Source organism: Castor canadensis, chromosome 4 (genome assembly GCF_047511655.1).
Source record: "Castor canadensis chromosome 4, mCasCan1.hap1v2, whole genome shotgun sequence".
Classification (NCBI taxonomy): Eukaryota; Metazoa; Chordata; class Mammalia; order Rodentia; family Castoridae; genus Castor; species Castor canadensis.
This window is the reverse complement of record NC_133389.1, coordinates 112353095-112378110: the sequence shown is the minus strand read 5'-3', so window position 1 is coordinate 112378110 and position 25016 is coordinate 112353095. Positions and strand designations below refer to the sequence as shown.

Here is a 25016-nt window from a genome sequence, read left to right as displayed (position 1 = left end):
ATTAATTAGACTGATGAGGAAAGAAGATATGTAAAGCAAAGATCAGGTTATAAAGGCTGGCATACGGACACACAAGGCATGTATTCATGAGACTTCATGGGATTCCCTTCTTCATTAACCTTTCATGGAGCTCTGCTACAGATAGGGCTTAGGAAATGTATTGGGAAATTGGGGGATGGGCCAAAGTAATATCAGAGGTTTGGATTCTGCCCCAATTTTTCACCCTTTTTAATATTTTAATCACTTTGTCTTTATCTAGGATGGAAAGAAAGTAATCCAGAAGTAACCTTGGTCCCTGTGTGCTTCTCTGGGGTAGGTAGGATAAGAAGCTAGGGTTGGAAATTACTCACTCAGGACAGTTTTACCTTTAATTTTTTTTGCCATAGTATCCAGGGGCCTCATTCCAAGACTGTTGTTCAACAAATTTGGAGCCCTGCCCAATACTGGAAGAACTTATCTATATGGCTTGAAAACTTCTGGAAAGAATGTAAAAGTGTGGTGAAGTCTTCTGTTAGTAACTCGAGCCAAGATTGGCAACCTTGGAGGAGGCCCAATCCCTTCATCCCAGAGGGAAGGACAGAGTAAGGCACAAAAGGAGAAACAGGCATATAGAACTAGACATTAAACCCACCCAGGGACTCTTCCATCACTGTTGTAGCCCATCTGGAGACTCTTGTTTAAGGTTTCCTATAAAACCCAAAAGTTTTAGTGGAGAGCCCAGGTAGGAAACCCGCAGTGGCATGCCTGGCTAGCTTACTTAAGGAGGTGGGGAAGCAACCAAAAGTGAGTCAGCAAAACCGGCACTTTTCCCTGTACTGTGAAAAGAGCCTCCAGCCCAGCCTGAGATGTCAGTAGATAGAACCACATCCCCTACTCTCTTCTAAAGCTAAACAAGGAATGGCTTCTGTAAAGAAGCCATTCCTAATTCACTGGGACTAACAGTTATCTCCTTTTAGGCTTTGTTACTTTTTGTAAACTGGATCTTTGCTTAGACATGGGCGCTGGCATATGTGGAAAAAGATTATTTACTGGCCTATGAAAATATTCGTCAGTAGGTAGTTCCCAACAGGCCTTGTAATCATTTGTTTCTGTGAAGCAGAAGACAAAACCCGTGAAGCAGAGGCTCAAAAGCTTGAAGACAAAATGAAAAGGTCATTATTTTGTCCTATATTAAGGAGTTGCTTCACAAGCATGGTGCATATGTGAACACCAAGTCTTTGCTACATTCAGAGAATCATAAAAAATATGGAAAAGACAGGCCAATATTGTCTTAGGTCATTACCACACTGTTCTTTCATCTGTTAGTCACTTGAAAACAGGCTGAGTTTTTGGCTTTGAAATAGAAGGTGTGGCTGCTGCATTAGGCTTAATTTACAGCGATTTTTTTTTTTTTTCAGAGACAAGGAGTCAGCCCAGACATAAAATAAACAGATGGCACTTTTTTTTTTCTCTCAGCTTCAGCAGTTCAAATGCAGAATGACTTAGGAATCCTTATCACCTTTAGTGAAGCAAGAAAGGGAAAATGATGTAAATCCTTCCTCACTCTCTGCTGAACTTGCCATTATTTCACTGATGGGGGGAAAAATGGCAGCAAAGACCAGGGACAGCCTCTTCTCTGCTAAGCAGCCAAGTCCTGCATGTATCGCTCTAAGCTGACTGGCCTTGAAGGCACTTACTGAGTTTTGATGACCTTGATCACTATAGCATCATACCAACCTAAAGTCCCTCAAGCAGCCAGCCAAAGGAGGACCACCCACAGAAGCCCAGCTGTTCTATAAATGTATTAAAGAGTTCCTTTAGTTCAGGAACTCTTGTATTTTGCTTTTATCTTCTGACAAACAACGGAAAACCTAATGGAAAACCTACTGTACCGCAGAAAGTCCTAATTTTCTATACATGGGAGTCCGAGTAGTGATGGTGCAGCAAGCTCCTCTAGGAAGAAATGGTTTGCATAGACATGCCAGCTCAGTGACTAAGCCTTGCCTTAAGATCTGTGCTGATTTTTGAAGACTTTATAGGCTCAGGCTGCTCTGAAAGCTAGCATCAGTTCTCTTCCCACCTCTAAATCCTTTCTGTGAAGAGAAACTTCATACCACAGCAAATATCAGGCTTGTATTTCTGCTTGTAGTGAAGCCATGGCTGAACATATAATGGGGAACATGGTAGATGCAGTTCTCTCCCTTGGTGGGCTTACGATCTAAAGCAAGGGGCTAGGTATTCAACAACAACTGAGCATAGATGCTGAGTGTTAACATGGGAGATGAGATCAGTGTGGTTGATAGAACTGACCAGGTGGAGGGAGTGCTGGCAAGGAGGGAGATTAGCATTCAATATGGAGGAAGTTCCACATTGAAAGGCCTTTCTAGGGCTTCCAGGTACTGAAAAGGAGGCTGAAAAACAGGAGGGATGAGACTGATCTTTATGTTGAGAGTGATAGAAGCCAGAGAGAATCAGTCTTTTATAGTGGAATGAATGTGGATGGCATTCCCTGATTTAGGGAACACTAGAAAGGAACACATTTGGAGTAGAGGCATCATGAGTTCAAAACTCTTAGACATTTTTGTTGTCATTGTAATCATATGCAATCTCGTTTAAATGCCTCTGTTCTCTCTCAGAATTTCTGAAATGCGTTTTCTTCTTTGCTTTACAACTTTACTAAGCCCCAATCTCTGTGATAAAAATTGATGTGGTTACTTAACTGAGTGTTTTACAGTGAGAGAGCATTTGGTGGACACTTGGTGTATTTTACTTCTGAGCATATATTCTGCCTTCTTGCTGGAGGATCAAATGCTCTTCACTAGGCATTCCGGATGGACCTTTGTGCTTCTGTCTTAGGAGCAGGCTTGCTGGCAATGAAACTGGGCATTGCAAAAATCCTTCCTTAAGCCTTTGTTTAATGCCAGGGATCTCAAATGCTTGCAGATTCTGGGAAAGTGCCAAACTGTGCTCCTGGATTAGGAGATGATAGAAGGACTCCCATAATCTATAAACCGAGTATAAACTGCCATTTCAAATGACTGTTGGAAGGAGGCCAGGATGTTTGTAGTTCCCATTTAGGCCTATACATGTTTTGAGCTATTGGACTTTTGTAATTGCAGTCTAATTACTGCATTATTTGTGCTACTCTTAGGTAAGTCTATAAAAATTTCAACCTCTTTCTTTTGCTGATCCCTAGGATGGATCATATCTGCCACTTATAGCATTTTCTTATTTGTCTAGTATCAAAGACCTTAGCGGGAAATGTAGGCTTTTCTGCACCATTTAGAATATTCAGTTTAAGTGCTTTTAAACCATTATATAGTGCATGGCTGGGCAGGTGGGGATAGATAGTCTATAGTATTGTGCCTAGATGGCTAAAGTCCTACTTAAATACAAATATGAAAGTTTTACTATGAAGTAAGATAATCCCAAACTACAAACAGTCTTAAAAAGTCAGTGATGCTCTTAGCTCTGCCTCTTCCTCTGCCAGTCTAGGATTAGTCTCCGAGTAGGTGTGTCCAGATGGTGAGCTGAGTTTTGCCCAGAACAACAAAAATCTTTTTAAAGATTTAACTATGGTCAACTCCTGGGATTCCCAGCCTGTGCCTCTGGCTTGCAGAGCCAGCCTTAAAACACCCCACCCCCCAGTCTTCTCTGGTGGCCTCTCTCTCCCAAGGAGGCAGCCTCCATTTGTGGTCAGAACTTGTTGCCTTTCCCTGCTGCCGGCATTTTCACACCATCCTCATTCTGGTGACACAAAGGGCATATGGAGCCAGCCATAACACTGAGCAATTCTGGGAGGTGCCTTTTAGAACAAACAATGTGGGTGAGCTCTACAGAGAGGGACTACCTCTGGCTTGACATTTAAATTACTGAATTATTTAAATGAATGTCAATTAGGTGGAGTCCACTTGCTGCCTTCTGCCAGGGCACTTCCTGGTTATTTACACAGGCAAGTGTAAAGTGCTTCACATCAGATATGGTGCTTCCTGTCTGCACTGTGGAAAATCCGTCACAGGGCATGATTATCTGTACAGGATTATCCTTGGTGTTCCTTGATATTTATTGTATTTATGTCATGGTCTGAGAGATTAAGGATCTATGTGCTATTATGTTTGATCCTTAAGGCACTCCCTACCCCCACACCCACCCCAAATAAAATAGCACAGGCCCACACATGTTATGGTGATTCCTAAATTTGACAAGACTGAAAAAATGAGTCATGGACATTTTGAGGCCTACTGTAATTCCTAAGAATTGTGGATATTAAGATCTTGAGAATGCTCTACCTTTGTTGAATTAATAATCCTAGCTTAGAAAATCCTTTTGGCATCTCTTCAAACTAACCCAGTCTGGCAGATGAAATTGCCACAGAGGCATTTAACTAATGTGTATGTATATGTGTGTATATGTGCAGTCATTCTTATATCCTTGTCAATTTAGGGCCTTCATTTATATTTGAGTGTATATAAAAAAATAATACACGAATTAGTTTTATGAGAATGTATTAATTAAAAAGATGAAATGTTAGGCAAAGAGCGAAAGAGGAAAGAAGTTGAGAAAGTTTTATACTTTCCCATTACTAACTGCTGGACTCAGCTCTGGTTCCTCCTCATCACAGTTGAGTTCATTATTATATATCATTAACAACCATTCTTTTCTTTGCCTTTTTTCTTTGTCCTGAGTATAGAGGGTAGGATATGTAAATCCTGGCTTTTAAAATTTGACTGAAAAGAACTACCAACTGAAAAGTACTCAATTCCTGGTCTTTTTATACAATTATTAGAAATATATAAAAGATTAAAGAAGAATATTTAATAAACAAGTAAATACCTTTGGCTGTTGTTTATGACCCCACTGGGTTAAGATCTGATTAAGGTTAATGTTGCTTCATGCCTGTGTATACTGCAGAGGTGGATATAGTAGTTAAATTTTACTGAATACAGTAATTACTTGAGGCTTCCCACCTCTGGCAAAATTCTTTATAGTCCAGACATCTATCAGACTGTCTGCATATCCTGTCAAAAGCTAGAGACCTTGAGAAAACATTGTCCCTTACTGTGTATATGGACTTAGGATTTAGTTTGGACTGGAACTTTGAAAATAGTTCACTGCAATAGTACATAAGAGAAATTAGTGTTGTTATTTTATTTCTTAAAAATTTGACATTTTAAATTAGAACCAACAGACTGTCATTAGTCTTCAGTATTATGGACCATTCATTTCTTTCTATTTCTTTATTTTTGTGGTACTATGGATGAAACCCAGGGTGACTTGCCCTTTGACTGTCAATTTCTGTTGGTTCAATTATGGGTTGTGGTGGTTGTTCCTAGTGGATCTTGATTTTTTGTTTTTTTCCTTCTTTGACAGTACTGGGGTTTGAACTCAGGACCTTGTGCTTGCTTGCTCAGCAGGCATTCTACCACTTGAGTTACAACTCCAGCCCTTCCTAGTGGATCTTACGTGCAGCAATTTGAGTAAATTCTGTTTTCTTTGTTACCAGTGCCTGAATAATTTGTTTTAATTTTACTTCTTCATCTCAATGTTAACCTCTTATTCCCAACCCAGCATCAGCTGGCACATGACTCTTCATTGTGTTAGGCATACGTCCTTAGATAGCTATGATTTTTTTTTAAATTTAGTTTTAAAATATGTATTTGTATTTCAGATTTGCATCAATTGCATTATTTCACAGTCTTAGAAATATAGTTATTTCTCTACTGTAGATCACAAAGAAATCAATGTGACACCATTAACTCTCCTCCTTACCCCACCCATCCATTTCCTTCCAAAGAACCATCACCTGTCGGGCGGCATAGTTGGCAGCCCTCAGTCCAGCTTCGTGCCATTCAAGAGTGGTGAACATGTCTAGACTCCCTAGGAATATTATCTTTCAACTCCCGTTTGGCAAGTGTAAACTTTTTGCTGGATTATGTCAGCAGATATATATGTTTCTTATCTTCATAGAAATAGATAGGTGCTGGATTTTCTCTAGGCAGGGAAAATAAAGACTATCTCTTTCCTCATTAAAATTGTTGCTCATTAAAAATGTCTGAGGGCTCTTGATTCTCAGGGGTGAGACTGGTGACATACATAGCACTGTCAGCGGCTATTTTAGATTTTCTGCTTTCAGGCATGTCTTTGCTTTTGGATGAGCCCCTTGTGGTTTTTCAAAAGAACTAGCAAGTCAATTATAAATAGAAGGCTGTGTCTGTGTGTCTGCATGCACTTACTCTGTAGGACGAGGCACCCACATGGCAGTGGGCAGTGAACTATTTTTCCTTTTCTTTGAAGAGGGAAGAAGAAAGATTAAGAACACTTTTCTCTTTTTGAGATAACCCACATCTTTACGTACACCCACACAAATCTGTGTAAATGAACTTGACATTTTCAAAGACCTTACCTTAAGGTCTTCTCTTGAAAGCACAGCCACCTGACCTGTTATTTTAAGAAAGAAGCAGTTATCTCAGAGATCTACTACTGAGGGTTCAAGGATTAGGGAGCACAGGCCTTTGGAGGGAGCTATGAAAGCCAGATTTCTTTATATGAGCAATACTTTCGTGATAGTGGTCTTGGCTAAATAACCAGTGGCCTATAGGACTGGCCTGTCTACAGTCTATCTTCACTCTCTTTCTGTGCTGGTGGAAACTGTTAGAACCAGCAAGTCTGAACGAATCATTCCAATAAGGGAGGGGAAAAGAGTGATGTGAAAAATAAAACTGCAAATAAGTGTTTTCTGAAAGGGACAATTGAAAGGTCTGATTACACGTGCTTCCCTTACATGGTTTCTGCCTCCCTTTTTGTTGCGTGTTGGACTCACCAGATGTAAGTTGCTATCTTCAAACACTGTTCCATTCCCTTTGTCTCCCTATGCTCTCATCCTCAGTATTTGGTGTCATTTTTTTTTTCTGCCAGTTGAAAATTCTTAAGTAGTTATTAATTCCCGTTTTATTCAACATGAAAACTTCAGTGTTGCTATTATTGAAAAGCTAGTCTACCCATCTGGTTGGAAATATTGATAACATGGATTTATAGCTATAGACTACATCTTTGAAACTCCTGTTATACAAGGATATTTCTGAAGCAGTTAGGTTCTGAAGCAGGACTGTCAGTATTGCTTGTTTCACTAATTGTACCATGAAGGCAGAAACTGGTGTTAATAGCTATCATATATTAAGGAGCCATTTTTGGTACAAAATAAAGGTGGTGAACAATAAGTTCCAATAAAAGATTTTATTTGGATAGAAGAATTGGGATAGGAGACCCCATCTAGCTGAAAGCACCATGTGGGATAAGCTCAATATAAGGAGTCAATGAACAGATGATAACCAGTCTCTGAGGCTGGGTGTGGTGGTACAGGTCTGTAATCTCAGCTGTGAGGGGGGCCATCTCATAATCAAGCCAAGCATGGTGGTGGGTACCTGTAATCCCAGGGACTACAAGGAACTTGTAGATAGGAGGATTGTGGTCTGAGGCTAGTCATGAGCAAGAACACGAGATCCTATCCGAAAAGTAACTTGCAAAAAAGGAGTGGGGCATGGTTCAAGTGGTAGAGTGCCTGCTTAGCAAGTGCAAGGCCTGGAGTCCAAACCCCAGTATTGCCTAAATAAATAAGCAAGTAAACAAATATAAATAAGTAAAATAAAAATAAAACCAATCTTTGGCCTGATATGATCTGAAGAGTACACAGCATCCACAGATGCAGTTGTAGGGTGAGAGATGATTATTATTTGATGATTGGTCGAGCTACAGCACCACAGAATCTGGGCATCATGGCCAGTGGTGATGACTGTCTGTTCTGTGACTATGTGGAAGGGTCTAGAAGAATCTTGTGATTCCCCCAGTGGGGGGTAAAAATCATGTAAGTGATTTTTTTCCTCCTTCTTATTTCTCCTTTGCAGATGAGAAACCCAAGGTCAATCCCAAACTTTACATGTGTGTGTGTGAAGGCCTCTCCTGTGGGAGTGAGGATCACTGTGAAGGCCAGCAGTGCTTCTCCTCACTGAGCATCAATGATGGCTTCCATGTCTACCAGAAAGGCTGCTTCCAGGTTTATGAGCAGGGGAAGATGACCTGTAAGACCCCGCCATCACCTGGCCAGGCTGTGGAGTGCTGCCAGGGGGACTGGTGTAACAGGAACATCACAGCCCAGCTGCCCACTAAAGGTTCCCGGGGTCTTTTCTATTTGTAGATCAAGGGGTTTTGCTATTGTTGTCTTGAATCCCAGGGGGTAAAGGTGTACACAGCCACAAGGCTGCCCTCCTGTTCTTTGAATCAGAGGCATTGGGCCACACGGGTCACTCTAGTTGAAGAATAGGGAATGGCTTTGGGGAATCTAAAAGGATAGACATTTTGGGGAAAGTAAGTAAGGTGACCTTCACCTTGGGGCAGATTGGCTGACAAGTTCTCTTTAGGTTGCTATGAACAGGTGTATGCCACCCACACCACTTTCTGTTAAGAGGCCATAATGTCTTTTATAATTTCTGAAATAATTCTGCATAGTAAATACTTATTTCTTATTTGTAGAGACAAAAATGGAACACAAGATTGATACCAGGTAGAATGCCTTTCTTTCTTTATGAAGAAGGAGACAAAGAAAGGATCACTAACCTTTTCTCCCAGATCTGATTCCCCATCATCTATTACTGAAACTAGAGGCCAGATGAGCCTTATAGTTGACATGGAATCTTCTTCCTCATGTATTTACTACATATCCTCTAGAAATCAGTCTTCCTCTGAAAGTGAATCCTTATAAAATGAGCCGTAAATTGCTATCTTAAGCCTGCAAAAGATTAAATAGATGCACTCCAAGCCAAAATTATTCTCTTAATATGTAGTACATTTAATAGGTATAATTATTTAATTTTGCATTCAGGAAAGAAGAAAAAACAAAGTGGAGTAAGAGAGGCTACTTGGAGCTCTCACTGAACTGTGAGCCAGCAGGGAGGAGGCAGAAAAATGAAAAAGCTGATAAAAAGATCATGTGTTAGAAATTTGGAAGTTACAGGGATCACCTTAAGGAGGAAAGAAAGGTTATATACTGATAAGAAAATAGGACTGAATAATACAAAGTTTGAAAAAGAGCAAATATTTAAATGGTTATAACTAAAAGGTTACTTCCCTTGTGCTTTGTGAGTTAAATTTTTATTAGTAGAGTAGATATAGTAAAGTATCACAGTAGGAAGTTCCTAACATACAGACACTGCTAGACCTTAACTTTTAACAGATTATTCTCATCTGAGAGGCTGCAATATCTGTAATTTAATGTTCTGTTTAGTCACTTTTATACTTTATTATACCATGTACGGTAGAGTATCATGTGTGCCAAGTTGATTATATGGGCTTGGAAAGTTAAAGATATTTAATATAAGTTTGGCTTCAGAGCAGATTGCTAAAGTTGCTAGGAACATTGAAATAGGTAAAGCAGATATAAGGAAGAACAGGACTTGGAGACATATCATGAAGGGGCCTGAAATTCAGAAGTAGTTATTGCTTAAGGACCCTTTAATTTTGGATCTTCGCTGTCCAACGAAGTTTTGATTTAACTCGCTAGGCAAGTAGAAAGCCTTGTGAATATTTGCTCAAGAGATATATAAAGTGTTTGAGTAAAGGTACCCAGTGTTTGAATGGCTAATGTAATGATGTTTGAATGAGGGAGTGAATCAGTGAATGAATGTTTGAATGACTGAAGAAATTCACAGATGAATGAATGAATAGGCTCCTAGACAGAGATTGTGATGTAAAAAGATCAATGAGAATTCAGCAATAGACATTTAAGATATATTGAAGAGAACACAGATGGGGCAATTGGGTTTTAACTCAAATAGCAATTTCTCATATGGATATGACAGAATAATATCTGTCAGAACTTGATTTAAAACAACTTTACATCTCAAATCCAAGTTAATATGAGTAATATCAAGATTTGTATAGTACTTTGCTTGTATGCATTAATACAGTTGAATCTTCAGTGGAATTTTTTCAAATCCCAGTTCTACTTGATTAGTGGTTTAAATGTGCAGGCCAATGGCCCAGAAAATATTTGAATACTTGGTGACTTGTGAGACTGTATGGTCAGGATCAGGGGCTGCTTGTTAGGATATTGGTTATGCTAAATAAGAAGTAAACAGTGATCCTGACGGCCAATCATTTTTTTCTCCCCCATCTCCAGGAAAATCCTTCCCTGGAACACAGAATTTCCACTTGGAGGTCGGCCTCATTATTCTCTCTATAGTGTTTGCAGTATGCCTTCTAGCTTGCCTACTGGGAGTCGCTCTCCGAAAATTTAAAAGGCGCAACCAAGAGCGCCTCAATCCCAGAGATGTTGAGTATGGAACCATCGAAGGCCTCATCACCACCAATGTTGGAGACAGCACTTTAGCAGTGAGTTTGTGACCCCACAGGAAATTCTATGCCCAGCAAAAATGGCTGAAGACACTTTCTTATTTTGATCGTGAAAAACTTAACAGTGCATGGACAGTGCACAGATGAGCCGTGGGTCACTTAGTCCTAAGCAAGAATACATTAGCACCTGAGTAATCTTCCTTACATGAAAGTATCAGTTTCAGACAGACATTGAAGTAAGGGGTGGCATTTATTTTAGTAGATTTTTTGGTAGTTACTTTTCTTTTGGAAGTAATGAAAAAGGGACAGAGAATGACTACCTGTAATTTTGGAGGGCTGTATACAACATATACTGTTGGTGGTATTCTATTTTTAACAATAAAAGTGCTTTTTAAAATGAAGCACCTTTTGCTTAATATTAAAAATCAATTTCCCTTCTAGATTATTTCAGTACCATATAATTTAAGACTTCAAAACTTGGCATCCAAAAACAGTAGCTTTTAAATTTTTCATGCTGCCGGGCTGCCCCCTTGTGGAGAGCAGTTATTTGATTGAACCAGTAACATCCAGTAGAAATAGCTGCTCTGCCTATGTAATTTAAAAATTTCAAGTAGGCACCTTAAAAAGAGAGTAAAAAAAGCAACAAAACAAAACCAAAGAAGTAAAATTAATTTTAACTATATATATATATAGTTATTAACTATTTATATAACTATTTATTTTAACTATATATATATATATATAAATATATATTTATTTTAACTATATATATATATATATACACAAGCCAAGGGATACAATTTTTATCATGTCAACATATGGTCAAAATTATTGAAATATCTTACATATTTTTTGATCCAAGTTTGCAAAATTTTGTGTGTATATTACATTTGTAGCATGTATCAATTCATACAATTTGCTTACTCAGCATAGAAGCCATTGTATTTATCATTTAAAAGTCACTCTTGGTTGGGCATGGTCAGGCATGCTATAATCTGAACAGTCAGGGCTGTGGCAAGAGGATCCTGTGTTTGAGGCCAGCTTGAGCTGTAAACGGCAAGAACCTGGTTCAAAAAAAACAAAAACCAACTAAACAAAACGAAAATCATTCTTTTGTATATTTTTCAATGATGGCATCACATTGCTTTCCTTTAGTTACTTTAAAATTTTTGTTGTATTGTCAAGCATTAACTTTAAATAACTTTAAACTTTAAGTAGGAAAGAGGATCACTTGCTATAAATAGAAGGTTACTGTAAAGGCAAATGAATAATGCAATAACTTTCTACATGGATACTACATGGGTACTCTGAAAAAGGCAAAGGTTTCTGGATGTAGGTGTGAAAGACATGCAATGCCAAATTGATTCTCTCCTTCTTGTCATAATCTGATGAGCTGAAAGAGATCAAGGTAATATCTCTCCAAGGTGATTCAGTGTTATTTAATGCTATGTTCATTGATCACATAAAATCATATTAAGTGTTGCTCTACTAGATGACAGGCTTAAAAGTACCTCAGGGTTTTGCAGTTAGGTTTTTGTCCTATACCTTCCTTTTTGCTGAAAATGTCCCTTTGCCCTTTGAAACTCAAGTGCTACACCTGGACAACTGTGGGACCCACCTTAGTGAGTTGTCAGAACATTTGATGATGGTGGATTCAGGCTGGGAAGCGTCTTGCCCTATCACTGGCCCACCAGTCAAGTACATCTTTCTTTTTACTCATCTATTTAAATTGTGGTGCTATGGAACTGTAGGAAGAGGATATAGGGGCATACCATTTTGAAAACAGAGAAATACAGTGTTTCATTGGAAGTCTATTCCAGGTATTCAGAAAAATTAAAGGAGTGTATTGAGTCAGTAGCAGGAAGATATGAGGATGAATCCTGACAAAGCTGCAGGAAAGCAAGATTCTAAAATAGATTAGTCAGAACTTTCTTCTTCAAGCTGCTAACATAACTAATTACCAAGGATAATAATTGGAATATCTAGTGTAAATTACTGCTTAAATAGCTTTTAGGATTTTGAAATTGGAACGAGAGCATGTGCCAAAACAGTCTTCTAAAGAAAGCCATGTCAGATGACAGTATATCACGATATAATAACATAGTAAGGAATGTAATTTTTAAAACAAGTTGTCATTATTGGCCTAGATACTTGCTTATTTAAGCAATATGCTCATTTATGTGATTCAACAAAGTGTTCCCTTACTAGTTTGCCAATGCCTTGAGATCCAGAAGTTGAGGTAGATGTCTTTGGTTGATTTTGTTTCCCCCCCTTCAACCAATCAACTGGGTTTAGAGCCAAAATTATATATTATGAAAAAGTGACACATTAAAATTTAACAGTTTAATTTGTAGAATCATTTTTTCTTAAAAAGAAATTGAATGAATAGAGAACAGGTAGATTGTCATCTACACTCATTTTCTTGTTGATGATCATTTTTGTGGTTTTTAAGTGGTTAGCATTTCTTTTATCAGATGTTCAGCTTTGGAGGATTTTGCTGATCAACAGTACTTTAAAGTGGTGCTGAAAGAAAGTGAAAGGAGATAAAATTCAAAGAAATCAATGTATTGCTTTAATAGGACAGTTAAAATGTGTGGGAAAGGAAGAACTTTGGGGAATGTTGCCTCAACATTATGCAGACTTACCACCATAGGCCCAATATTGTTTATTACAGATAATCCATGCCTGACACCAAAAAATTTCTTGTACTTGGCTTGCACTGAGAAGAAAAGAAGGAAAATTTATTAATGAATTAATTGGGAATCTTTTTGCTAACACATTCATTTGTAAAAGTCAATTTGAGATTCTGGTTTTTTGTTCTTAATGAAACTTTTTATGATTTCCTTTCTAATTTGTGAGTGTTTCACCTTAAGAAATGACAAATAGGTATTAATTTTGTGACCCTTTGGTTCCTCACCTACCTAAAAAGTAACCTCCATCCAGGGAATCCATCCCTGCTTGAGTATACTAATTTAATGATTCATGTGGTTATTGGGGCCTTTGCATCGCAAACATTGCAGTTGTTCATGTTCCTAATTTGTTTGCTCCTAATTAGACTTTCTTAGTTGGTATGGCGACTAAAATGGACCACTTGATAGATATTTAGTGAGGATAGAAGAAGCTGAAGGCTCCTTCCCTGCTCTAGAGTTTTTCTACTACTACTTCCCCTTGTGCTCACTTTTGCTCACTGAACTTTCTAATCGACTTTTCTCAGCTTCTTTCCTTCTGTACTTTATTCTAAAACTCTGGGGTATAAGAAAGGACCACTTATCTCTCAGCAAAATCTGCCATGTGTATTTAGGAAAGTTTGGCTTGTAGTTTTCCTAAGAAATGAAACCAATCCTCCTGGCGGAGCTTTCCAAGCACTACTAATGGGCCATGTGTCTAGGATTGCTGCCCTCCATGTAAGTTACAATATTGTGCATGCTAATACTCTATTGGGAACTGATGCTCAGTAGTGTCCTTTTCTCCTTGTCTTAAACTACAGGATTTATTGGACCATTCGTGCACATCAGGAAGTGGCTCTGGTCTTCCCTTTCTGGTACAAAGAACAGTGGCTCGCCAGATTACACTGTTGGAGTGTGTCGGTAATTCTTTTTTCCCTTTCTTCATGGGTAATATGCTATGTTAGTTACTTCTAGAAGTAGGATGGAGCTTGGAAAATCTGTTTCTTGTTGTCTATTGCTTCCTTATTAAACACAGCAGATGCCAGGCAATCTTGTGGTGTAGCTTATTGGGACATGTGAGATAGCCCTGTGACCTCTGATCTTTTGATTCTTGTTTGAGCACCTGAACTTAAAATTATTGTCAAGGGAGTCATCACTAATTAATGTTGAGAATGCCTAGATAAAGCTTTCAGTTTCAAGTGGACCATTTGGGATGATGGGAATACTTGAAAAATGAATTGGTGTGGCTGCTTCTTATTATTGGTATTGAATGATCTGAAGTAAGTAGGCTCTTGGACAATAAAGTTGTCAACTGAAATTCTCTAATCCCTCTCACTCTTCCCTCCCTTTAAAAAATTTTGAATTTTTTTTTTTTTTTTTGGTACTGGGGATTGAACTCAGGGCTTCATGCTTGCTAGGCAAGCCCTCTCCCATTTGAACCATGCCCTCAACCCTTTTTTTTGCTTTAGTTATTTTTCGGGTAGGATCTCACATTTTTGTTATCAGGGTTGGCCTTGGACTGCATACCTGGAAATGACAGGCACGTGCCACCACACCCAGTTTGCTGATTTACATGGGGTCTGGCTAACTGTTTTTTACTGTGCTGGCCTTAAACTGCAGTCATCCTGATTTAATCTCTGATGTAGTTTAGATTACAGGTGTGTGCTACTATGGATGAAATAAACCTTATCAAAAGTACTTTTGTAATTACCATATACATTTTTATGGTGTCTCATTTTCCACATACAGGTGTGTGTATAATTTGTGCCCCTTTATTTTAAATTTATGTACCTTTCCATGTATTTGTATAAATCAGAATTATTTAGAAAAATTGTGTAATAGTCAGTTGACTGATTTAACAACAGAGCTTAAAAAAAGATCTTGCATACATTGCTTCTTTCCAGTTCTCAGAATGAATTCCCAGGAATTGGGAATTTCTGGGTCAAAGCTCATGATTCCTTTATGACTTAGTGTATTCCAGGAAGATAGTACAAAATGCTTTTGTAAAGTCTGGGAATTTAATAGTTTTATGTGATAGATAGGAATTTGCAAGTGGCATGATGGTTTTCGTTAATTTCTCCTTCAGCCAGCAGGCAGGGATGGCTACAAAGCAGTAACGGGTTGGTGTGGGCTCCATGTTCTCTTCCCATTGCTCAGGATTTCTTTGGCTAGCCTTCACTGCCCTTGGTGGCTAGCCATCATAAGGTGCCTCCACCAGTTTACTGACAACACATGGATTTTCTTCCTGTTTTCACAGGAAGAGAGCCTTCCCCCAACTCAATAGCAGCTACTGGGATGGGCAGAGGTAGGAAGAGCAGTGACTGTGTCCTAATGCATGCTTGTGATGAGTGGGAGCACCTTGGCCTTTTCTGTAGGTTTGCAGCTACTGAGACTGCTTCCCACTGTTTGCAAAGCTCCTTCACAGCAGACTAAGACTAGAGAAAGATGGAAAGCCCCAGATGTGCTCATTATACACAACCAGAGCTGTCTGCTTGTATTGTCTAGCATCCTGTTGGATTAAGAACAATGTGTCTGGATAGTGGTGGGAAGGCAGTGGGGTATCTGTCTCACCTGTCCTCCACCTTCCTGTCCTGGCCATTCACTGTTCACAGGGCAACAACATATCAAACTCAGTCCTTAGAGATTGGCCTCAGAGTCTAATAGTACCTTTCAAAGTATATGCAGTTTCTGGTTCATAAATAGTCTTCAGCATTTTTCAAAATAGTGTAAATTCAATAATTGCATTTTGTTGGGTTAGCATTGAAGACATTAATAAAAGCAATGCCTTTTCAGAAACTTGTAGTGTTTGTATGGTACAGCTTTGAGTAAAAATATAGGCAATAAACTGCACGAATAGTATTATCAATTTTAGTTCAAAAACATGAGAAGTGGACTAGACTAGTCATTTCCAGATGGTGCTCGGTGTTCTCCAAATTTCAGGTGCTGGGGGATCTCTTTTGTGGGACTCCATGACCAGGACTTTTAGGCAGCTTTGCTTTCATTTTAGGGACTTCTACATAAGATTGCATTTTTGAAAGGCATTTGACAGCTTAAAAGCATTTGAAAACCATTGAAATGGATTTTTACTTTAATTTTATCTATTTACCTTGCCATATGTCTCTTGTTTTCTAAACGAAAAATGAATTTGAGGCAACTGTATGTCCACAATTCTCTGGGAAATTTTTCTTTTCTTCCCAATGAAAAATTGGAGGCAAAGGGAAAATAGAGATACACAAAGGATCCAAAAGCAGGAAAAGATTAGCGTATCCTTTTTCCAGCAGCCAATTTTGTAGAATTTCAGCACTAGCCCTCATCTTGAACTACCAATGCTGAGTAATTGCTATGACTTGCTTAAAATGAATCCCGTACTAAACAGATTTCAAATGATCTGACAGTGGCCCATGATAAGCACTTAATTGGCCACATGTAACATCCTTTATGATTAGTCATTGGTATTGGATAGGGACATTGGTTTTTGCCAGGGAACCCAGATTCAGCACTCCCCAGTGCTGTGGCTGAAACCCAGGGCCTCACACATGCTAGGCAAGTCCTCTTCTGCTGAGCCATATCCCCAGCTTGATTCAGTAGTTTTCTTGATGCTTCAGGGTGTTCTTTGTTTGGGTTCTTGGTGGCTTAGTTTTCCAGCAAAGGTCCATGTTCCTGCACATCCAAGTGGCGCAGCAGCTGCTGATCACAGCCTGTGGTCCTAGCAGTTACTTGCCTGGGCAGAAAGCGCACTGCCCTGCAGGTTGTATCCCTTGTTGAGTCGCTATCAAGACTGATTATACCTGTGTGGATTCCCATAGTCTTGAGGTAATTATCTCTTCCTCCAAACCTCCTTGATCACCTCTACCTGTAATTAAAGGGAAGAATGGAAGAGGGAGCATGTTGTTGATAAGCATGAGACAGGTCAGATCACAACTAAAGTTACCATGTTTTTCCAAATTTCTTCTCCAAGTGGCCTTTTCAGTATAGCCCACTTATAGCACCACAGGGGCTGTGTAATAAACAATAAACAAATACCCATGACCAATGTTAGAAATCAGAACTATTCTGGGATTATCTGTTTAAGACTTTGCAAATCCTCTTTTTAAATATACCCTTCACCAAGAAATCCTTTAAGGATTGTGGTAGAGACCTCAACAATAACAAAAGCATTGTGTTCTTTTTTTTTTTTAATTCACAGAGCACATTTCTGAAACTTAGGAGGTCTTTTGTGAAAAAAAATGCATCTGTATATTCAGATATAAATGCTTAGAAAATGCCTATGTGGATCCTGTATAAAGGGAAGAAAGCAAGGAAACCATTCAATTATTTAGTTACATATGCTTTTTTTAAGCTTTCAGTACCATATTGAAATCTAATGGTCTGTTCTATTTTCTAAATTTACCAGCTTTCATGTGTTTTAGAAAAACTATATGCATCTTTACCTTTCAAAAGAGGAATTTAAGTATAAACTGAGTAATTGCAGAAATTGGGCAATGCTGATTCAAAAGGCAGTTTATTAAATCACTATGGGCTAGGTTCTGCCTTACTTTTGTATACCTTTATTTTAAAAAGGCATGCAAAAGGTTGTGGTATTTATATCTCCAAACTGAGTTTCTCCAACAAAGAAGGGGAGGGATTAAGAGTTGCTGGCACCAGCCTCATTGGCTTATTCTTTGGAATCACTGAGGCTGGTTGCCTGCCATGTGTTTACTCTTCAGCGTCACCTCTGTTTCACTTTCCACAGGGAAAGGCAGGTATGGTGAAGTGTGGAGGGGCAGTTGGCAAGGAGAAAATGTCGCTGTGAAGATCTTCTCTTCCCGGGATGAGAAGTCGTGGTTCAGGGAAACAGAATTATACAACACTGTGATGTTGAGGCATGAAAATATTTTAGGTAAGTACAAGGATATGCTTTTCATTAATTGATGTAGGTAGATAATTGCCTACCTTTGCCCTCTCTTGTTTGCTGAATGTGAATTTTAATCTGCCCTGGAAAGTTATAGGCCTTCTCAGCTTTTATTTTATTTTCTTTTAATACCAATTTCTTATTTAAATCTGAAAATAAGTTGTAAGATTGTGTGGATAATGAAAAGGAAATCCGTTATTGCTCATTCTTATTCCTACATCTGCAGATTGTTATTTAAACAACAAAAAATTGCCCCGTATTGTTCACTTCAAGGCTTCTTGGGTTGTTCTGCATACTCCACCCTTTTTGAATATTTATTACTTGAATCAAACTAAGAAAGATCTTTGGACTCTTTCCTAGAGATTCACAGCTCTCAGGGACATCGTAATTAAATGCACATTCCCTCAAACTAGGCATCATTTTTAAAGACCAGATTTACAGAGGAATTCAGTATACATTTTAATTTGGAAACTAAAGCTTAGCAACACTTGTGAAATATGTAAAGTGCCCACTGAAATGCTGCTATGGCAGGAGAAGGGGTGAGAATATCCCTTGGGGCCATTGACTTCTGTAGTTTTGGTAAGTTCCTCTAAGTGTGTTTATACTAATATATGGTAAATGCTGCCTGGAGTGTTTCTTTAATAGTGGATATAAAATTTATAATAGAACTCAACTGTATAGAGTAGCATTGGCCACTTTATGGCTACTGAATCAGGTCTGGCTTATAGGAAAACCATTGCCAGAATTTATTTCTGTCCTGCTGCTATCGACTTGGTATTTAAATCTGAATCAAGTTGTCAGTAAATGATGGATTGGGGGTTGCCCAAAGCTTTGCTTCAGTGGTGTGGTGGTGATGTTTTATCTCAGAATTGTTTCACTATCTCTTCCTTTCCTTTAGTTCTTGGGTCCCAGTCATTACCTAATGCTCCTCACTTGTGTTGTTTCTGTCAGCTTTCTGCTCAAAATGTCTTTGATGTCTCATATTTCTCTTTGCATTGACTTCTGGGCCTGACATTCAAGACTCCCTGTTTTAGGACTCCAGGGAGGTGCTTAAGCTTTAACTACAAGAACATCTACTTTGAATTATCAGTAGTATTTGTTATTCCTTGGGATAGCCACAAACATTTAGATCTCTTTGTCTTTGTTCGTGTTGTTCTTTATCACCTAGTATTCCCTTCCTACCTTTCAATCTCCTCTTCCACTATCAAAACTTCTCAGTTCCCTTCCAGTTTCCTCCCTCTAGAAATTACTTGTACTTTTCTGCATACCCTCATGTTTTAGTCTGCTCTAATTCTTAATATATACTGCCTTGTATTACAGTTTGAGGTGTACGTTTAATAGCAGTAATGACAATAATAACCTCACCAAAAATAATAATGAATAGTTACTATGCAATAACATCATCATATGTGTTTGATGGTCATATTCTGGTGTAATCTCCACCTTCACCATACAAGGCAAGTACTCTTATTTTCAGCTTTAACTAATGAAGCAACAATATTCAGAAAAGTGAAATAGAGGAGCAGTTCTGTACTGTGCACTGTTGTCTGCTACAGTGCAGTCATTTCTTAGATTCTGGAATCAGAAGTAGGAGGTAAAATTCATCTATGGTCAAAATTACCCTTCCCAGTTTTCCCTCTGCCACTGGAACAGACTGAGGTTGCATGACAATTAAGAGTTGATTGTGTTAGAAGCCACAGTGTACAAGAAATACATATCCTTAAATAGTGGAATTACTCTTCATGGGAAGGTGCACATACTTTTTAAAGCATGTGAGGTCTGAGAGTTGTTAAAGGGAGAACGTGTTCACACATTCCCTCTTAGATCATTGCATAAAATAGATCTTGCTTGCTATGTAAGTAGACTCTTTGCCATGCACCCAAGTTAAATGACCTGTGATACTACTGTATTGTACACTGAGGACAAGACTCATTTCCCTTTTCTTGTATTCACACCCAGTGCTTAGCATAGTATTCTGCACATGGCAGTACCCAGTAAATATTTATTAATTGAATTTAATCACAACGGAAATTTAAAAGGCACCTTTGCAATATGATTGATAGGATTCCCTTAGTGTGACCAAATAGAATAAACATCGTCTGTTTCTTATTACACAGTGATGTGTAGAAATTCCACATTCATCAGATCTTTCTACTCTCATCATAATCACAGCCATATGGATTTTATAGTCCCTTTAGTAGAATAAAATCTTAAAAATTGGCAACCTTCCTTCTTTTGTTAAACTTTCCCTATTTTACCAGTTTTCTGGGCATAAAGACTTTGTTTTCTATGATCGTTTTCTTTCTCTCTCTCTCTCTCTCTCTCTCTCCCTCTCCGTCTCTCTTTCTCTTTCCTTCTTTCTTCCCTCTCCCTTCCTCCCATCTCCTCCCACCACCCTCCCTTTCCTCCTTTCCTTTTCTGATGAGACCAGAGTTTGAAATCAGGGCTTTGCACTGATTTCCACTTGAGCCACACCTACAGTCCATTTTGCTCTGGTTATTTTGGAGATGGGAGTCTTGTGAACTAGCTAGCCTTGAACCACTGTCCTCCAGATCTTAGCCTTCCAGGAAGCTATGATTACAGGCCTCAGCCACCAGCACCTGGCTTTATTTTCTTTCTTATCAAAAGAGCATATTGTGTTTTTCATAGGCTTTTTTTTGTTTTTTCATTTTTCTTTTCTTTCTTTTTCCTTTTTGAGACAGGGTCCCACTATATTACCCAGGCTGGCCTTGAACTCCTGAGCTCAAGCAGTCCTCTCACCTCCCTAGTGACTGGGAGTACAGGCTCATGCCACAGTGTTCCTGGCTTGCATAGTGTGTTTTTTAATAAAAGGTCATGATCCCTCCTACATGAGTATTGCTGACTGTAGCTCCCCAAAATATATAAACTAAATTCTATTGTATATATTTACATACATCTACATACATGTGTTTAAAAATTGGGGCTTTCATCGTTTATCCCTAATTAAACCTGTAATACAGTGTTTCAAATGGGCTAGTTTGAATTTCAAGTCTTCTTTCTCCTATGTCTGGTATGGAAATTAACAGATAAGTGGCTAATGGGACATTGTGTCATGTGATAGCATGAATAGTGGTGTGGGAGTTTGGGAACTGGTTTTTACTGGGGACTGTTAGACTTCAGGTCAAAGTTGTATCTTAGCACTGTTTTCCTCTTCACAAAAATTAAGGAGGTTAGTTAATATGAGAATTTACTCCAAAGTTTGATTTTATACTCTTTAAAAAATTATAGTAAAATACACATAACGGTTACCACTTTACCCATTTTAAGTGTGCCGTTCAGCAGCATTAGGTGTGTTCAGGTTACTGTGTACCATCACCACCATCCAACTCCAGAACTGTTTTGTGCTCTTAAAATGTGCTTCCTAACTGTTGAATCAGTCAAGATTTCTTGACACTAACGGGAAGTGACGGAAATTACCTGCAAAAACTATTGCATTTATAAAGTTGTTATTACGATTTTAATTGCACTCTGGGCTATTTTAAACTAGCAGTGACCAGCTAGTCTTAAACACTGTGTGTTAAGTTTCAAAACCCTCTTTTATTTTCACAATTACCCTTTGAGATAAGTATTGATATTATCCTCATCTTATAAATGAGGAAACCAAGTTGGAGATTTTATGTAACTTGGTCAAGATAACTCAGCTTAGGGATGGTAGAGCTAGTATGTAACCCAGTAGTATGGCTTTGGGGCTCAATCCTTTCAACAGCCTTGCTCTGTGTAGTCGTCTCACATCTCAGCTATCAAAGCTGCCCAGTGTATATCTGGTTTCTGGGAGCATTGCCCCTGAGTAGTTTACCAGGGGCATAGATTACCTCTCTTAAGACTGAGTTTTATTTTAGTTCTTGAAGAACCAGGGAGGATGACTTTGATTGTGAAGTGAGAGGCATTTGCCCTAATCACTTTCTTCCCATGTTATGAACAATCCAATGACTGCACAAGAGTTCTAATTTGTAGGCACCTGGTCAACCTCTACTAGTAGTAGAGTGCTGGTGTCAAAACGCAAATATCTCACAAAAGTGCTCCAGCATTGTAAAACAAATACAAATATATAAACTTGAGAGATAAACAGTTGAAAAGAATACTACTTATTTAAAAGTCATTTTTTTCCCCTGAGGGTTTAGAATGTAATTAATGGGACAAGCAAAATACTTCTTTAAGACCTCAGGGACTTAGGAAAGATTGAGAGAATAAAAATTTGCTTGTTATTTGTTTAATCAGAGTCTACTCTCCTTTGTGGAAAGAAATTGATAGAAGTTACACAGATATGTTATAGCAATTTAATTTTCTTTGAGTGTGCTTTTATGGTTTGAGATATTTATTTTGGGAAAGTTATTTAAGATTAAGGGTTCCTTTAGTGTGTTCAAAAGTTTCCTGAGAATGTTTAGAAAAGTATCTTCTGACAACCCTATTCACATCTGTCAGTATTTCCCGTCTCTTCAAGACCAGTTCAGTTGTTTCTTCCCTGATGGAAGCCTATTGTTAAAATATCCACTCTGAATTATTATAACTCCTGACTCTGGATTCATGTTGCCCTCTGCAGATACTTCTCACATTTTGTTTTGTTTTTTCCTTTTTATACCTCTTTTCTATCTAACAAATGCTATTATCATAGTTTTTTGTGTGACTGACAGAGAGCATCATGAATGCTCATTTTATTTGCTTGGTTCCTTTTTTGTCTTTTGAATTAGTCAGTCATTTAATATAAATGCACCCCTGTGACATCTGAGCAGACATAGGCCAGAGAGCCTATGTGGATTGCCCAAAATTACGCAGCACATCATGGGCAAAGTCAGGACTAGAATGCAGGTATACAGGTTCCAGGTTTTGTGTTCTTTTAGGGTGGTTCATGAATGTTCTGTGCTTAGACTATCAACATGATAAAGGGTTTGGCCCTATCACTTTAGGTGAGCATAAAGGTATTAGTCCCTGAATCTTAATACTATGTAAAAACTTTATAAAGGATTACTTACAATGGGGACGAATATGAAGTTTTCCTGTTCATTAGTAGTACCCTTTTAAGGAATAAATGCTATTATTTTTTCAGTTGCTACTTCTGTAAATCCCTCTCATAGAGATTGGTTAATTTTCTCATTTTTTGTTATAGATGATGTCTACTGTGTAAGTGACTATTTCTGGATACTAAAAGTCAAAATGTGGAGTTCTCACGTATGTGTTAATCTTGTTCTTGCTCTCTCCAGGTTTTATTGCTTCAGACATGACATCAAGACACTCCAGTACTCAATTGTGGTTAATTACACATTACCATGAAATGGGATCATTGTATGACTATCTTCAGCTCACTACTCTGGATACAGTTAGCTGCCTTCGAATAGTGTTGTCCATAGCTAGTGGTCTTGCACATTTGCACATAGAGATATTTGGGACCCAAGGGAAACCAGCCATTGCTCATCGAGATTTAAAGAGCAAAAACATCCTGGTAAAGAAGAATGGACAGTGTTGCATAGCAGATTTGGGTAAATTAAAAAATATGTATGTTTAATTTCCATTTTTACTGTTGTTTTTCTGTGGCATTTAGCCAGGTTGCACCTCTTCCCCTCTCCCTCATGTTGTTATGAAAAATTTTAAATACCCAGAACAGTTCAAAGAACATTATAATCAAGACTAATAACCACCACTGGATTTTCCCATTAACATTTTACTATTCTTTAAGCTTTCTCATATGTCTATCCATCTATCCATCCACCAGTTCACCTTAATTTTTGGAACATCTTATTGAAATTGAAAAAGAAAGAACCCTTCTGTCATCTTCATTCAGCATGTACATTAGTATACCATTGACCAGAATGCCTCACTTGTTTGTTTTTTCTTTTCAGGTAAAATATATCATGACATACTCCAATGTTATGTACATTCTCAGTTTTGACGAATGTTGTAAAACCCAAATGGCTATTGAGACTTTTGTATTACTCTTTTAGAAAGTCACCTCAGACTCATTCAATCACTTCCTGCCCCTCACTTCAGAAGCAACCAATACTGTTACATTCCAATTTCACAAAGTAGGCACACAATTAAATATTCTGTGAAACAAGTTTGTCTAAAAAATGGTTTCTGAAATCATTCTTTTATAACCAAGGCCAAGAGTCCTCAAATTAATTCATTCATTACTGGGAGAATGTCTCATTCTTAGGGAGTTAGGATATTACTAATATAGCTTTAATTGCACCATACATAAGATTATTTTCATGTATAATGGTATTTTATATAAAACCATATCCATGCTAGACCCTTAGAATATTGGTTAAATAATTGTGCTAATAAGAACTGAGTTACAATGTTGGTTATTTACTTTGATGGACTATTGAGAGTCCTCATTCTACTCAATTAAATAATGTTTTATTATATTATTATAGTTATTGTTAGGCTGATAGAAGATTTGACAAAATCAGCTTTAATTATGTATGTAATAAAATTACTTTATATTTCTGTTTTTAAACACAAGGAATTTGACACTTTCAGAAAATTTACTTCCTTAAAATGTCTTTTAAGTCTTTCATGTTGAGACAATATTTTATAATATTTCCCAAATACAAAACCATGACCCCAGAGCTTTTTACAGTCAGTATAGTTGTAGTGCAGAAGACCTGTTATTTACCCAGTATTTCTGCACAAGTCTCTTTCCCTATATGTTTACCTGGCAACCAAGTGCAAACTTTGCTTAGATTCACTCTAAGGATTAAGATGTCTTAGCCAAAGGGCTTAGGGGTGGGGGACTCCAGTGTTTGAAGCAATGTACTGTGCTTCTGCATTGTTGGAAATTTTCATAATAATGTGTTCCTGTATTACCCATGTAACTAAAAGTCAGTTATGCCTTCCTCATGGGATTCTGATAAAATTCAGGAATTATTACAAATGCTGTTGTAATCTAGTGGTCTGGGGAAGATGGATAAATTGAGCAGCTGTTGGCATCAGTGTATGGGACTTGATGGAATGGACAGGGAGAAATTTTGCAGTTAAATCCAACTAATTAATTCTCCATCCATATTTCTTTATAGCAATTTTCACATTACATCCAGAAATTCAAGATCACTCATTAGAATAGTGTTGTAGTATTAATACTGCTAAAGACGAGTATCTATCCCATTTATTTTTCTTTT

The 25016-nt window shown here is 38.0% G+C and overlaps 1 protein-coding gene across 9 annotated transcripts in view; it reads left to right on the top strand.

The window, feature by feature from the left end:
• The window catches only part of Acvr1 (activin A receptor type 1), a 127425-nt gene that overhangs the window by 79297 nt on the left and 23112 nt on the right, over positions 1-25016 (top strand). For all 9 annotated transcript variants that reach the window (XM_074070835.1, XM_074070829.1, XM_074070832.1 and 6 more), the window contains 5 exons: positions 7881-8144; positions 10151-10362; positions 13811-13910; positions 17722-17868; positions 23100-23375. In XM_074070835.1, the coding sequence (XP_073926936.1) occupies positions 7881-8144; positions 10151-10362; positions 13811-13910; positions 17722-17868; positions 23100-23375 (999 nt within the window). The remainder of the gene's footprint in view (positions 1-7880; positions 8145-10150; positions 10363-13810; positions 13911-17721; positions 17869-23099; positions 23376-25016) is intronic.